The sequence below is a fragment of the Nomascus leucogenys genome, chromosome 21 (assembly GCF_006542625.1).
Source record: "Nomascus leucogenys isolate Asia chromosome 21, Asia_NLE_v1, whole genome shotgun sequence".
NCBI classification, from domain to species: Eukaryota; Metazoa; Chordata; class Mammalia; order Primates; family Hylobatidae; genus Nomascus; species Nomascus leucogenys.
Genome location: NC_044401.1, coordinates 49,840,653 through 49,856,770, shown reverse-complemented (window position 1 = coordinate 49,856,770; position 16,118 = coordinate 49,840,653). Strand labels below are relative to the sequence as shown.

General features: G+C 59.4%; 1 protein-coding gene across 3 annotated transcripts in view; it reads left to right on the top strand.

The window, feature by feature from the left end:
- PLXND1 (plexin D1) overlaps window positions 1-16,118 on the top strand; it is a 51,588-nt gene that overhangs the window by 19,155 nt on the left and 16,315 nt on the right. For 2 of the 3 annotated variants that reach the window (XM_030801781.1, XM_030801783.1), the window contains exons 3-17: window positions 835-966; window positions 1,282-1,382; window positions 1,473-1,602; window positions 2,997-3,174; window positions 3,326-3,434; window positions 3,890-3,992; window positions 9,132-9,236; window positions 11,715-11,804; window positions 12,007-12,100; window positions 13,078-13,232; window positions 13,823-13,974; window positions 14,636-14,735; window positions 14,827-14,966; window positions 15,729-15,896; window positions 15,974-16,064. In XM_030801781.1, coding sequence (XP_030657641.1) covers window positions 835-966; window positions 1,282-1,382; window positions 1,473-1,602; window positions 2,997-3,174; window positions 3,326-3,434; window positions 3,890-3,992; window positions 9,132-9,236; window positions 11,715-11,804; window positions 12,007-12,100; window positions 13,078-13,232; window positions 13,823-13,974; window positions 14,636-14,735; window positions 14,827-14,966; window positions 15,729-15,896; window positions 15,974-16,064 — 1,848 coding nt within the window. The remainder of the gene's footprint in view (window positions 1-834; window positions 967-1,281; window positions 1,383-1,472; window positions 1,603-2,996; window positions 3,175-3,325; window positions 3,435-3,889; window positions 3,993-9,131; window positions 9,237-11,714; window positions 11,805-12,006; window positions 12,101-13,077; window positions 13,233-13,822; window positions 13,975-14,635; window positions 14,736-14,826; window positions 14,967-15,728; window positions 15,897-15,973; window positions 16,065-16,118) is intronic. The other variant, XM_030801782.1, reaches the window with a different exon arrangement.

Sequence of the window (16,118 nt, the reverse complement as noted above, 5' to 3'; positions counted from 1 at the left end):
GGGCCTGGCAGGGCCCAGACAAGACAGCACACTGGGAACAGGCAGGGCCAGGAAAAAAAGAGCAGAGTTTGGTGGGGCTCTGATCGGTATTGTCATCCTCAGGAGGACATGCAGAGGGTCCCTCAGAGCCAGAAAAGCTTCCAGGCCCCAGATAATCCTGGTCTTCCTCCTCCCTGCACCTTGGTTCCACACCCCCAGCCTTAAGCCTTGGACTGTGGGGTCAGGCGGGCCTGGTATTGCATTGTAGCCTTGTGATCTCTTCACTTTGCGTCTCTTGCCAACTCCCTCGGCCGCTCCCAGCCTCAGATTCCTCCTCGGTGAAATGGGCGTCGGGGGAGGAATGAGACGTGCAGCCTAGCAGCTTCCCCGGGCCTGACCCCATCAGCCTGGCCTGTGTCTTATTTAATGCTCATGGCCCGCCTGCCCCATTAGCTCAGGAAACAGGCTCAGAGAGGGGAGGCAGCTTGTACAACTTACACATTGTAGAGCTCCTCAGTGTCAAAGCCAGAATCCAAACCCAAGCCCCTGCCCTTAGCCATGGTGCCTAACAGCCTCCCAGAGCACGTTTTGTAAACTGCAAAGCCTGCACACATTCACAGGGTGGGATGCCTTGGAGAAGAGCCCAGAAGGAGCTCCTGGTGGGGGCACAGCAGAGGCAGAAGCATCGAGGCCGGGCCCCGTGCCCTCCCCTGCACACCTGTGATTTCCCACCCCTCCTGAAAGGTCCAAGACAGGATGGGGAGGCGGAGCCCCCAGACCTGGGCTCAGGTTGTCTCCTGGGTTTGGCCTCCCCTGCTGTGGGCTCCAGCACCCTGATGCCCACTACCCCCACAGATCACCCTGAACGAGAGCATGCAGGTGGTGAGCAGGCGGGTGGTGACTGTGGCCTATGGGGAGCCCGTGCACCATGTCATGCAGTTTGACCCAGCAGACTCCGGTTATCTTTACCTGATGACGTCCCACCAGGTGAGGCCAGAGCCCCAGCCCAACGCCATCCCAGCACCAGCTGAGCCCTCTTGCTTGCCTGGCCTTTACACACGCTGTTCCTCTGCCGGGAGTACCCTCCTCCTCCATCTCCCTTATCTGCTAACTCCACCTTGTCCCGCGCCTCCCGACACCGACCTCGCCTCTGCAGGGAAGCCTTGTCTCCCATGTTCTCCCATTAGAGTGTTGACCCTCAGTTTCCCCAGCCTCTCGTGGCCCTCGCCATGCTGACCATACCGCCTCCCCAAGGGAGAGGCTGGCAGTCCCATTGAGCTGGGCCCCCACCTCTGCCCCCAGATGGCCAGGGTGAAGGTCGCTGCCTGCAACGTGCACTCCACCTGTGGGGACTGTGTGGGTGCGGCGGACGCCTACTGCGGCTGGTGTGCCCTGGAGACGCGGTGAGGCTGGAGACCAGCAACAGCTGGGCCAGGAGGGCTGTTGGGGTGGGAGGAGCTGACCTGGGTCCTGACCCTGCGGTGCTGCCCCAGGTGCACCTTGCAGCAGGACTGCGCCAATTCCAGCCAGCAGCATTTCTGGACCAGTGCCAGCGAGGGCCCCAGCCGCTGTCCTGCCATGACCGTCCTGCCTGCCGAGATCGATGTGCACCAGGAGTACCCAGTGAGTCCTGGGGGAGGCAAGACCCAGCTCGGGACACAGAGGGGAGCCTCCCTTCACCCAGCACCCAGGCCCCGAGAGGTGGAGACTCCCACCCATGGTGCCCCAAGGACCTGAAGACAAATAATGAGAACAGTGACAATGACTGGGCTTTCCTGACCAACTAGTAAGTGCCAGGCACGTGCTCTGTGCTTGACGTCCACCTCTGTTAGGCCTCATACACCCTATGAAGCAGATGCTTTTAACATCCTCATTTTACAGATGGGGAAACTGAGGCACCAAGTGGTGAAACAACTTGCTGCAGGTCGCATAGCTAGGGAGTGGTAGAGCTGGAATCTAAACTCAAGAGGCAGGTTCCAGAGACCCAGGAGGGAGGGTACAAGTTGGAGGCTTGGAGGACAGTGAATTCCACCCACCTTTTCCTAGAACAGGCGATGGGGAGAGGGACCACTAGGTGCCAGACTGAAATTTCTCCTTCTCAGAAACAGATAAACCTGCAGTGCAGGGAGCTGGGTCTCCCCCCAGCTTGTGCCAGGAGGGGCTCTGGCAGGTAGCCTTGGCGGTGGGGGATTCTGGGCCCCGGCAAGGGGTGGGAGCCGAGGGTCAGACAGGCCTGGGGTTCGTGCATCTGGCTCTCAGTGACTTCTCTGAGGATGAGGGTCCTCTTCTCTCACCCTGGGGGGCTCTGACAGCCCGGCTCTGGCCTGTAGCTGCTCAGCATCTGGGGCTCCTCTGCCATGCCCTGCCGTTATCACACGTCACAGAGTCTTTCCCTCATTCATTCAGTCATTTCATTCATTGGACAAATATTATGAAACACCTACTATGTGCCAAGCACAGTTCTGGACTTTGGGGACATATCAGTGATCAAGACAGACCCCCTGGCCCCAGGCTCATGGGGGAGGAGAATAGGCAAGATAAAACCTGAAGGTGATGCTAAGTGCTGTGGAGAGAACGAAAGCGGAACAGGGGTGGGGAGCGGGTTGTGGGTGCAGACATCTCAGGCCAGGTCAGGTAAGATATGCAGGAGGGGAGCCAGGGTGAGCATCTGGAAAGAGTGTCTGGTTGGAGGGAACTGCCAGTGCAAAGGCCCTGAAGTAGAAACAAGATCAGCTGTTTTGGAGAGTATTAGGGGATGGGATCAGAGGTCACGGGGGCCAGATCATGCAGAACCTTCTTGACCACTGTAAGATGATGTTTCATTTTGCAGCTGGGGAAACTGAGGCTCAGCGGGTCACATGTAGGGCATAACCCTCTGGCCCTGAGTCCTGGCTACCACTACTCCTTCCCCCAGGGGACATTCAGGCAGTGCCAGACCTTGGGTTGGTGCACAGCCCTGGGGCAGGCTGTGAGGAGCATAGCCTGGGCCCCCAGAGCTGAGGGCTCCTTGCCCCCAGGGCATGATCCTGCAGATCTCGGGCAGCCTGCCCAGCCTCAGTGGCATGGAGATGGCCTGTGACTATGGGAACAACATCCGCACTGTGGCTCGGGTCCCGGGCCCTGCCTTTGGTCACCAGATTGCCTACTGCAACCTCCTGCCGAGGGACCAGTTTCCGCCCTTCCCCCCCAACCAGGGTAAGCACGCTGTGCTGTTGCCACAGCCCCAGAGGGGCAGAACGGTGGACTGTCAGGCATGGGGATGGCAGGGGGCCAGAGGTCACAGCTTCTGATGTTGGTGGCAATCCCCTGCCCCCATGTCTTCCCCTGGCTCCCTCATCCATTCCAGACGACGTGACTGTCGAGATGTCTGTGAGGGTCAATGGGCGGAATATCGTCAAGGCCAATTTCACCATCTACGACTGCAGCCGCACTGCACAAGTGTACCCCCACACAGCGTGAGTGGCTTGGGGGGCTTGCCTCCAGGTGGTGGAGGGAGGAACGCATCCCCAGGAAGGGTCTTTGCTTTCAGGGGGCCCTGAGAAGAAAAATCATAGCATTGTAGAGGTAGACAGGCCCCTCAGTTGTTCATTCACCAGCACATTTATTCATTCTACAATAAATGCATACTGCCTGATGCCCGGCCTCTGTGGACAGCCAGGTGGGACAGGGCAAAGTGCTTTGATTATACTCAGTTTAGTCTTCTAAAGGCCCCGTCTCTTTTAACTCCTATTTGTATACCTCTTGTTAGCAGGCAGCTCACTGCCTTAAAGACCCAATCTTTCCCAGGCAGCCCTGATGATGAGAAAGACCTTTCCCTGTGCTGGGATCTGCCTTCTGGGTTCCAGTTCCTGGGACAGGGATGAGTTGAGGGGTGGGGAACCAGGAGTTGAGGGGCTTCCTTGTCTTCCAGCTGTACCAGCTGCCTGTCGGCACAGTGGCCCTGTTTCTGGTGCAGCCAGCAGCACTCCTGTGTCTCCAACCAGTCTCGGTGTGAGGCCTCACCAAACCCCATGGTAAGCCAGGCTGGGGGGCCCCTCCGCCTCTACTATTTCATTACCTTTTTAAAAAATTCCCATGTTGAGAGCGTTTCGATGCCTTTGCATATTCCTCCTTAGCTTTGGCTTTAACGGCTATATGGGGCTCATCACATACCACGGTGCATTTAACCCATCCCCTAGAGTTGGGCATACTGATTATTTCCTCTTTTTTTGCATTTTGATATAGCCAGGGCACTATGCATATCCTTGATGATTCCCTGAAGACCGGTTCTTAGAAATGACCTATTGGGCTGGTAGTGTGGCCATAGTTCTACACCTTGAGCTCAACTGTTTTCCAGAAAGCCTGAGCCAGTTTACACCCCCACTGCAGTAGGAAGACCATTTCAACAACCCTAGGTGTTCAGGGCATTTGTCCTCAAGGCCTGTGGAGGTGATTCGCTTAAGGTCATCCACCCAGGCAGTACCAGACTTGAGCCTTAACCCAAGTCCCTCTGCACCTGGAGCCCATATTCTCCCCTCTTGTGAAAATCAGGAACTGGGTGGAAAGGGCCCTGCCTGGGTTTCTGCACGAGCAGTGGCGTCCCAATGGTGGGTGGTGCTGCAGCTGTCCCTGGACAGGGAGGATGGGCTGACCTCAGAAACCGCACGCTCGCAGGTCCTCTTCCTCATGTCAGTCCCTAGGACCCTGCAGTCTGACTCCATGCTTGTCGGGGGCCAGGCCTGCCCCGGCACTGCATGGTGGCTGGGTTTAATCAACTAAATGGGGCGGGAGCAAGAGGAGGAAATGTAAAAATGGATCGATCTAGGCTTTTTAGTGTAAAGATAAAGTAAAAACGGACATGCCACATACCTCGTCCCTGGTTGGTTTCTGAGACTTGTTCACTTTCCAGGTGGCCTCTCACCTTTGCCCGGGAAGCCTCTAAGGCCACCACAGCCCATGCCAGGATGGCCAAATGGGATGCCTGGGACCTTGGCTGGGGTGATAAGGCCTAGCCAGGTGGGATGTGCCAGGGTCCTGAGATCACAGCTCGTCCCCTCTCAGACCTGGCGCGTATCAGGGCTGTGGGTGGCTGGGGTGGGGCACCAGCGCTCCTGCAGCTCATCTCTCCAGGAAAAGGCTGGCCCTGCCCATTTTCCAGATGGCACAATTGAGATAGCCAACATGGCACCTGGTGACCTGGCTCCCTGCAGAAGGCCACTGGGGCCCCACTCTGGGCACACATCCCAGGGAAGCAGCCCCAGCGCCCAGAGCCTCTGCAGCCCCAGCCTCTTTGCACTGGGCTCAGAGAATCTTCTCAGGAATCCCTGAAGCCCTGTCTACCCCAGCAGGTGCTAAGGAGGGGGCCCCATGGCCTCAGCCTGGAATCCCCTGCTCGCTCGCAGTGCGCAGCACCTCCCACCTGAGCCCCATAACTGCTTTGAAGAAGAGCCTGTTAGGGGCCATGCTTCATTCGAAGAGGGGCTTGGCAGCAGGGCGCTTCCAGCACTGGAGGAGAGCCCAGTGGAGTCTGTGCAGCTAAACCATACAGGAGCCCTGAGCTGCTCCTGAACCCCCAGGTTCCACAGTTGGGGCCCCACTAGGACTCTTGCTCTTGTTTGGGGACCCCGTCTCAATCACGTCTCTTCCTTCCAGCACCCAGCCCAGGGCTGTGTACACAGCAAGGGCTCGGTGATGGTGGTGGGAAGCATCACACTGGGCAGCAGCCTGCTTCTTGTGCTCTAACCTAGGGGGTGCGAGGAGGACCCAACCTCGTCACAGTCCGTTCAGCAGTTATTGAGTGTCTGCTGTATGCCTTAGTCAATACTGGGCCCTGGGAAAGAACCGAGTAGGACTAGTCCTGCCATCACAAGCCAAGAGCCTCAGGTGTGAGCTGTGGCTGTATGATCTTAGGGAAGCTACTGAATCTCTCTGTGACTCTGTTTCCCCATCTATAAAATGAGGCCTGCCCGAAGGGTTTGGTGGGGATCTGGAATTATGCCCGTAAGATACCAGCTCTATACTTGGCACATAGTAGATGCTCACTACAAAGCCACCACGCACCTTGGGAACTGATGGCCACTCTGCGTGGGTGGGCCAGGGTGAGGATTTCAGAGAGAGGATTTCTCTTGAGAGGGGACCTTTGTGCCGGGTCTTGAGAGATGCATAGGAGCTCACCAGCTGGGAGGGAGTTCCATGGCAGCGTCCCGTCAGATGGCTGTCCCACAGGTCTGCAGTTCTTCAGGCCACCCCAGGAGCTGGGGTGGAGGCACGGAGGAAGCCTGTCTGAGAATTACAGTAACTAGCAGAAGAGGCAGTTCTGCCCCGGGCCTGCAGGAGGCTCTGAACTGATGCTTAATTTGGCATTTAATGAAGTGCCAGTTAGTCGTAGTGGCGCTGTGGTCTCTGTGTGGACAGCGGGCAGCAGGGTCTGCACACCAGCTGGCCCCTCGGGAGCCGGGAGAAGTGTCCCTGGGAGGGGAGGTGCTAGGGCCCGAGCCTCCTGTCACGTTCTCATTGTCCCTCGTGGTCCCCGCATGAAAGATGTGCAAAGTGGAGGATGCTAGAAGGCGGGCTTCAGCTTTGGGGGAGGCAGGGAGGAAGGTGGATGTGCGCCCCGTTGCAGGTGCCTGAGGGATGAGGTAGCTTCCCTGGGGGTGGCTTCCCAAGGACCACTCATAGGGGTGGGTGGTCACTAGGGGCCAGTGGAGAGAGTGGGGTAGTAGGAACATGGGGGCAATTGTGGGGGTCCCTGGGGGTACAGAGATATAGGGAGGGACCAGGCCAGATGGATTCAGGGTCCCTGGGTTGTTGAGTGCCCTGATGGTTTGGGACACCAGTTCTTCCCCTGGAGTTCATGAGAGGCCCTGCGAGAGCCGCGAGGACTCCTCCAGCCTTGGTTCTCTAGAATGGGGGTTAGCATCCACCTGGCCACAGGTTACAAGTGGCCAAGGGGAGCGGGGTGGCCCTTGGGGATAGTCACACATCATTCACTGTGGGGGCCCCCTTGTGAGAGCGCCTCCTGCCCTGACTCTCACACCTCAGCCCCACATCAACACCTACCCACCGGGTGGGCTGGGGCCAGGATGACAGAGGCTGGGCCCCAGCCAGCTGCAAAGCAGACCTGGCAGTGGCTCCGAGGCCTGAGTGGAAACATGTGGATTCCATGCCCTGGGATTCCGTGGGGTTTACACACAGCACAGGAAGGTAGCCTGCGGTCTGCAGGGGGCCCGGGGCTGACTCCGTCTGGGGGCCTTGCCTAGAGAGGGCCCCTCCTTGGTAGGAACACAGAGGCCCGGAGAGGGTCAGTGGCTCTTGTATTCTGGCACAGGGAGCCAGCAGCACCCGGGCCTGGCTATGCTGCTTCTCTGGCCAAGGCCCCTGAGGTCTGCACCAGGCCCTGTCCCTAGGGGAACTCACCACTCTGGTCTCGTGGTCAGCAAATGGTCTGGACAACTGGAGCATTCCTGTGTTGCTCATTCCACTGTAGGCAAACTGCTTTGCTTCTGTGTGCCTCAGTTTCCTATTCTCTAAAGTGGGTGTAATGATAGTGTCTACCCCCTAGGGTTGTTGGGAGTAGAATTTGGTGAATTAATAGAGTGCAAAGTGCTCAGAACGGTCCCGGCAGAGGGAGGGCTAGATGAGCTGGTGGCTGCCACTGTTATTAGCATTATTGTCATCAGTTCTTGTTGGCATTGGCATCCCCTCGAGGTCCGGTTTTGGGCTGGGGTCCCTGAGGGGAATCAGTCCCTGTCCTGCCCTCATCTGGTGTAGAATAAAGAAGCGTCTCATATTTTGTCCCAAGGCCTTTGGCCTGGCTGGGTGACCTCACGTGGACACACGTAGCCCATGGACACTTTTGCTTTCTGGCCTGATTCTAACCCAGATCCTTCCGCAACCAGCCTTGGGAAGGAGGGCAGAGTAGGAAGTCCCTGGGCTGAAGGGTGGTTGTAGTCCCCTTGGCATGGATGTGGCTGCTCCAAGGTCCCCAGTCCTGCCCTGCTTATGGTCCCAGCAGGTCAGATTTGTGAGGAGGAGGAGGCAAGAATGGCTCACCAGGGCCACCAAAGCTGGAGGACACAGGGCAGGATGGGGGGGTCCATACCTCCCAGCTCAGAGCTATCACTAAGGTGGACGTGGCGGGAACAGCCCTGCCCCTCGTCTCTGCCCCTCCCCCAGGCCTCAGTTTCTTATTCTGTACAGTGGAGCATGGACCCCAGGGGCCTGGAGACAGCAGTTCCCAACCAGGCCTTGAATCCCTGCAGCGGGGCTAGACCTCTGCATCTTAACACGCGCCCCAGCTCAGAGGACCCCAGAGTCAGGCACCTGGGGCTTCAGGGGCCAGCCCTGTCCTCTGCCCTCAGGCAGCTCACTGCTCTTGGAGGCTTAATCTCCCCTCCCTCCCTTCCATCCTTCGTCCCTCCTTCCTTCTTTCCTTCCCTCTCTCCTCCCTCTTTCCTTCGTTCCATGAAGCAGCTGCTCTGCCGAGCCTCAGTGACTCCACCACCAAACAAGAGCCAACCATGTGCTGTCCCCCCATGAGCCCAGGGCCCTTCCTGGGAGTATCTGGGGCTGGCACCTTCACCCAGAGGCTGTGACTTATACCTGGGCTGTGGGGAGGGGTGTCCCCTGGAGACCCTTGGTACCTGGCCCTCTGAAATGTCCTCCTGGTATTCGGAGCCCTCCCTGTGCCTTTCCTATGGGCTGTTTGGAAGCCCAAGGTTTCTCTTTTCTGAATCGCTTAACACGGGTCAGTCAGGAAGCTGGAGTTTCAGCCCTAGGGGCGTCTCAGGGAGTGGGTGCAGCCCCCCGTTCTACTATTGGGAAAGGTGAGGCCCAGAGACAGGGAGGAGCTGGGCCTGGAGCTCAGCCTCCCAGCCTCCTCTGAGGCCAGGGAGCACTCACGGAGGAAATTGGCCCCACCACTGGGCGGGTTATCCCATCTGCCTGTGCCCACCTTCCTCATCTTTAAACAGGGCCAATGCAACCTGCCCATAGGATGGAGGGCTGTGGTGGGTGGGAGGCATGGGGTGGGGCTGGTGGCCATTAGGACTGAATGACTAGTGTTTTCTCCCCAGGAAGGCAGGACCTCACCAGGCAGGCTGGGGTGCAGTGAGTCCTCCTGCCTCTTCTCTGAAATGCCCGTGTGTCACCCTCTCCTCCCGTTTCCTCTGCAGAGCCCTCGGGACTGCCCCCGGACCCTGCTCTCGCCCCTGGCGCCCGTGCCCACGGGCGGCTCCCAGGACATCCTGGTGCCTCTGGCCAACACTGCCTTTTTCCAGGTAAGTAGAGGCCAGGCCAGCACCGGGTGGGGCCAGGAGGAGGCTGGGGAGCACGCAGGCCACTAACTGCCCCCCTGTCCCGGTGTGACCCCTGCTCTGGGCCCACTGCAGTGCTTTGGCACCTGTGTGGGCTTTGCTTTTCTTTCTCTGAGTTTCCACGTTCTGCGTGAGGAGGACCCACTCTGACCGCACGGGGCTGTAGGAAGAGGAAGTGGTGAGGGCCAGGCCGAGGGAGACAGCCGGGGGCCAGCAGCTGCCAAGGGAAAGCCAGTGCCCCCAGGCTCTCCTGCCCCGTGCCACAGCCGGAGGCTGGACGCTGCCCTATCCTGTCCTCCCACAGCCTGAGCCGTGACCCTGGACACACCCACCCACCGCTAAGCCCACTGCCCCATGGGTGGCTTCCATGTCTTCCCTACGGAATAACCAGAGAACCCCTTGGCCACCCCATTCCCCATTGTCCAGATGGGGAAGATGAGGCCCAGGAAGGAAAAGTAGATGACGCCAGATCACACAGCACAGGGCTGGACTTGCACTTAGCTCTGGACTCCCCATCCAGTGCTCATCTTTGCAACTAGCCCCGCCCCCACCATCTGGGCTGGGGGTGGGGGATGCAACTCCTTTCTGGACCCCTCCTGGAGGCGCGTCCTGGGTGGGAAGCGTTGACAAGTCCTGGAGGCATGCCAGCCACCCCCCTCCCCAGTTCCCTGGAACTCGCCATCTGTTACTTCCATGGAGGAGCTGAGGCCCATGAGAGCAGTCACACGTGGTGGCCACGTGCTGGGCATCTGGGATGTGTCGGGAAGCCTCGTGGCAGGGGCTGGAGCTCTCGGAGGGCTAGGGTGGGGCCTGCCCTCAGCCCTCAAGCCCCACCCTGCAAGAGTTGGGGCAAGCGCCTCCAGGAGCAGCCAGGGGGCTGGGCGGGTGGGCAGGATGGCTCTGCCCCTGGGCTGTGGGTGCCTGGGATGGGGAGGTGCAAATCTGACTTGAGTCCTGCCGATTCTTCCCAGCTGTGTGGTGGGGCAGCCTCCACTCTGACCGAGCTGCAGGGGCACCTGCCCTCCTGCCCCCAGGGCCTGCTCCTAGAACACTGAAGGCAGGCCCAGCAGTGGGGGCCTGTTCGCTGAGCCTACACCCTGGGGAGCCCTGGGACAGGCCGGGTGTGCTGTTCTGAGGTGGCTGAGGACTAAGAGGAGGGACCCATCTCCAGCTTAGCATGGCAGGGGACAAAACGGGCTTTTGGCCCCGTCAGCAGCCACTTTCCTGTGTTAGCTTCCGGGCTGGGACCCCAGAAGCAGGGAGGTTGACCTGCACTCTCCTCAGGGTGTCACATCTGCCAGCCACAGGGACATAAACAGGAAGCTCTGCCACGCGGCTGGCTGGGGGCTTGGTGTAATACACAAAACCTGAGTCTGTTCACTCAGCAAATGTGTATTGGTGCTGCTCCTGAGAGGGCCAGATGAGCCTGGGGAACTGAGCCTCATGACACAAACATTATTGGATACCTCCTGCATACTAATGATAGCAAGCACATATTAGGCCTTACAGCGTGCGGTCCCTTGAGGTACACAATCTCCAGTTTTCCCAGCAACCCTATTCCCGTTGTCCAGGTAGGAAAACCAAGCCTCAGAGAAGGGGGGCGACTTGCATGAGGTCACACAGCTGGGAAATGCAGAGGTGGGGTTTGAACCCAGGCCGGGGCTCTTCCAGCTGCTTTCTGCTGCCCTTGGGGGTGGTGTCAGAGGGGCCGAGGCCCAGCCCTGACTGTCCCCGGCTGGCGAGGGGACAGGTAGGCAGCCAGGCAAGGGGCTAAGGGTGATGCCTGGCACACAGGGATGGGGGCGGCTCTAGGAGCTTCATAGTGCCCCAGCAGACACCTGAATAGTTGCTGCTGAGGGAATGAATGAGGATTGAGGGAGGCACACCCCTTTGATTTGAGGGGAGCATCTGGGAAGGCTTCAGAACAGGGGGCTTTTAAGCTGGATTCTGAAGGCTGTGTTGAGCTTTGGTGGGTGGTAGAAAGGGAGACAGGTGTTCAGGCGAGGGGAGGGCTCAGGCAAAGGCCGGGGCAGGAGAGTCTGGCCGTGTTGGGCATCGGGGCACATCTGGGCAGGGCCTGGTAGGGCAGGATGGGAGGTGGAAAGGCTCGAAGAGCAGGGGAACCCCGCTGGGAGTGGAGCCTTAGGAGCTGAATGCAAGGCTCCTGGGTTAGATCACTGGGGGTGCTGGAAAGGCTTTTGGTGGTGCTGAGCACATGAGGCCAAAGTTCTTGGCATTCCTGCGCTGCTTGCCTCCCTCAAACATTGGACGTGATGGCCAGGAAGGGGATTTTGGGGGACGGGACAGCCCATGCAAAGGCCTGACAGTTCAACCAAGCCCACCTTTCCCAGCAGGAGCCTGTGGTGTCCTGCTGGAGTTAGAGGGCGATGCATGCTGGCTTGGCTCTCCTCAAACCCGCCTCCCACTCCCTGCTTCCCACAGGGTGCAGCCCTGGAGTGTAGTTTTGGGCTGGAGGAGATCTTCGAGGCTGTGTGGGTGAATGAGTCTGTTGTACGCTGTGACCAGGTGGTGGTGAGTGGGGTGACTCCAGCATGGGTGGAGGGCGGGCCTGCGTAAGTCCAGATGCTGTACCCCTCACCCCACCCTGCCTCTCTCTACCTTCTGGTTCCCCCATCCCCAGCAGCCCCAACTTCATCTGCCTCCATGACACCTATCCCCAGCAGAGCCCCAGGCATTGCCCATGCTCCCTGTGCTCTTTTCTGCCCTTTTGCAGCTGCACACGACCCAGAAGAGCCAGGTGTTCCCGCTCAGCCTCCAACTAAAGGGGCGGCCAGCCCGATTCCTGGACAGCCCTGAGCCCATGACAGGTGGGCACCCCCACCCACCCCACATGGCCTCGGGGCCTCAGTGCGGTGCGTGGGGCTCAGCCTTGTGCAACTCATTCCAGTGGTTGCCCCAAAGCCGCAGATGTCCCACCCCATTGTTCCCCAGCACACACACAGCCTCATATCCCAACCCTGCCATGCCATGCCTGGCTCCAGGCCTTGGGGTCTCCGTGCATACTTTCCCCTGCCTTCCTGGGCCTGATCATCCCCATAGGAAACAGGATACAGTCCCTCTGCAGAGCTTGTAAGGACCTGATGAGCCGGGACTCGCCCAGCCTTGAGCGTGGCATCTGGGGTGTGGTCAGCTCCCCTCGCGTGGCGGCTGGGCAGTTGCTGTGACTGTCTGTGTTGGGTCCACTCTCCAGGGGCTCCTCTGTTCATGGGGAGTCTCAGGCATCCCTGGTGGACGTGGTGCCCTCCACATTCCCACCATGAAGTTCCCAGAACGGCCCTGCACACCCAAGGCCCTGGAGAACCCTCCCTGCCCTCCTCTTTGGGCTACTTGGAGGGTTTGAAGCCCCCAAGTACTCATAGTCCACATTACTCAGGGATCCCCAGCATCCTGGGGCCTCGCCGGGGGTGATCAGACTCACTGAGGCCTGGGTGGGATCTGGCTCTACCACCCACAGGCCTCATGCGCTCAGGCGAGTCCCTCCTCTCTGAGCCTCAGCCTCTTCTCTGTAAAGTGAGGCTGACCTGAGGCTCCCAGCTGGAGTCTCTGTGAGGGGAAGGAAATCAATGAAGCAGGGGCTGCACTGTGCTCAGCACAGGCCCCAGGGGTTTGGGGAAGGGGCTAAGAACCTCATGGGATCCTGACCCCCAAATCAGGACTTCCTCTGGGTGGGACACCACAATGATGGGGCGCAGACCTCTTGACGGTTGTTGAGTGTGGAGGGGACAGCGGTGATGGGGCATGCACCGCAGAGCGGGGCTGACCTAGCTGCCCCGTGTCTCCCCAGTCGTGGTCTATAACTGTGCCATGGGCAGCCCCGACTGTTCCCAGTGCCTGGGCCGCGAGGATCTGGGTCACCTGTGTGTGTGGAGCGACGGCTGCCGCCTGCGGGGACCCCTGCAGCCCATGCCTGGCACCTGCCCCGCCCCTGAGATCCGCGCGGTAAGCACGCCCAGTGGAGGCACATGGCACCTGCACTCCGGCACAGCGCATGCGCAGCACCCACGAGGGTCCCACTTGTTGGGGACCCAAACGGCACATACACCGGCACATGGGTGCAGTATCACCTGTGAACAAAAGGAAGTGCTCTGCCTCACAGAGCTGATGTTTCAGTGAGGGAGGTGGACAGTAATAAATAAGGAAATGAATAAATTATAGAAGGCATTGGAAGTGTGGCGTTGAGGAGACACCGAGGGCTGAATGTTGTTAGTTTTGGGGGATACCACGATCAGTAAAGCCACCAATAACATGGCCAAACATTGCCCCTGGGAGCTGACCTCAGCATCCTCCAGGAGACCCCCTAAGTAGCATCCCCAGGCCCACGTGGGCTCAGTAACGCACATGCACATCCTCCTTGGCGGCACAGTGACCTGCCAAGTGGCCACAGTCCCAGCCCCACCTGAGCCTCCAGACCCTCCTCTAAGCAGTGGGTCTGCACGGCTGTGCCCTGCTGGGTGCCTGTGACTGTGGGCAGAAGCCTGCTGGCCTCCAGCCTCAGACCCCATTCGCCCCTCTCTCGGGTCACCTGGCAGATTGAGCCCCTGAGTGGCCCGTTGGACGGTGGGACCCTGCTGACCATCCGAGGAAGGAACCTGGGCCGGCGGCTTAGTGACGTGGCCCACAGTGTGTGGATTGGTGGTGTGGCCTGTGAGCCACTGCCTGACAGATACACGGTGTCGGAGGAGTGAGTAGCCATGGTGCCCCCGCCCACCTTCTCCAGCAGTGCCAGCCTCTGCTCTGTCCTCCTCACCCCTCCCTCTCCATCCTCCGTCCTCACTCTGCTGCTTTCTGGAAGCCTGTTGCTTCGTGGCCTCCAGGCCTGTGCCGAAGCCATTCCCACCACTCATCCTGCCATTTTGGCTTGGGGCATCTGCTTTATCCTTCCAGCTCTGGCTCTGATGCCCACTCCTCTGGGAAGCCCTCACAGGCTGCCCTAGCCCAGCCCTTCTTCCACCTAAGCCTTGCTCTGAGGAAAATCATTTGCAATTAAAAAGGCTGGGGCTACTGGCACGGTTTAGAGATCTGTGACTGGCCCAGATGGGCCCTAGGAAATATGCGTGAGCAGAGACTGAGCTGGCTTTCCTTTTGGGAGGCCGTGCGTCAGGCATGTGGAAGAGCCATCATCTACCAGCCCAGCAGACGTTCTCATGATCGGAGACCGTTTTGTCCCACCCCCTTGTCTTATAGTTGCAGAACTGTGGGAAACTCATGGGGTAAATTATACACAGAAGGCATTGGAAGTGTGGCATGGCGTGGAATGGGGCGATCCCTGAGCCGGGCTCCAGGGTGGCCGTAGGGGCCGAGGACCGCTGGCCACTCCCGCTGACCACAGCACCTCCCCTCAGGATCGTGTGTGTCACAGGGCCAGCCCCAGGACCACTCTCAGACGTGGTGACTGTGAACGCCTCTAAGGAGGGCAAGTCCTGGGACCGCTTCTCCTACGTGGTAAGGGGGGCTGTAGCCCACGTCCAGCCTGCCCAGCACGCACACTCCCGGGGGCTGGCCCGAGGCCCAAACGCCTGCCTTCCTCCCACAGCTGCCCCTGGTCCACTCCCTGGAGCCTACCATGGGCCCCAAGGCCGGGGGAACCAGGATCACCATCCACGGGAGTGACCTCCATGTAGGCTCCGAGCTCCAGGTCCTGGTGAATGACACAGACCCCTGCACGGAGCTCATGTAAGCCTCTGGGCCTGGCCCACCCCTTTCAGCCCAGAGAAATCAACGGGCTTGGGGGCTGGTGGGCTAGAGGTGACATCCTTGAGCCAAGCCTCTCTTGGGTCTTCATTGGCTGCGTCCCCTAAGCCAAGCCCCTTCTCTCTGAGCCTCAGTTTCCTCAGCTGGTAAGAATAGTGCCAGTAATTGGAAGAAGGGCTTTGTGCCAGGTATATAGTAGGTGCTCCATAAGTGATACCTGTAATGAGAATGGTGTTGATTGCACACACTCAGATCTTCTGGCTGGCCCAGGGGTGTGGTGAGTGACAGGGATGTGGTTGGAGTCTGTTGGCAAAACACCTTTGTCTTTATTATGCACTTATTGTATACCAGACCCCACTAATGGGCATTGCTGGGAAACCAAGAGGAGCACAACATAGCTCTCAAGGGAAGGGCAGACATACCTACAGGAAGTAGGAACATCCGGTGGGACTAGGATTGGGAGAAAAGTCAGTGCCTTCAGGTATCTGGGGAGAGAGGCTTCACCAGGGGTGGAGGCGGGAGAGAAGACCTGGGAAGGCTTCCTGGAGGAGGTGGGATGGGGCAGAATTTGGCAGTATAAGGAAACAGCTGGGCACTAACAGGGCAGAAGATGAGTTGGGACCAGTCGAGGAGGCCTTGAACCCCGGGGCCAAGTGCATGGGCTTGTGCCCCAGTTCTCAGGGGCATTGGCGGTGGGTGAGCAGCAGGAGGCAGGCCCTGCTGATAACCTGCTGCTCCCCCTAGGCGCACGGACACCAGCATCGCCTGCACCATGCCTGAGGGGGCCCTGCCAGCTCCGGTGCCTGTGTGTGTGCGTTTCGAGCGTCGGGGCTGCGTGCACGGCAACCTCACCTTCTGGTACATGCAGAACCCGGTCATCACGGCCATCAGTCCCCGCCGCAGCCCTGTCAGGTGAGACTGGCACCCCGCCCTTCCCCCAAGCTCTCTGGGGCTGCAGGTGGACTGATAGGTTTTGCTGTCCCCCGCAGTGGCGGCAGGACCATCACGGTGGCTGGTGAGCGTTTCCACATGGTGCAGAATGTGTCCATGGCCGTCCACCACATTGGCCGGGAGCCCACAGTGAGGCATTCGGGGGCCTGATGGGTGGGAGGGGGTGGCCCAGGCACAGCCAGG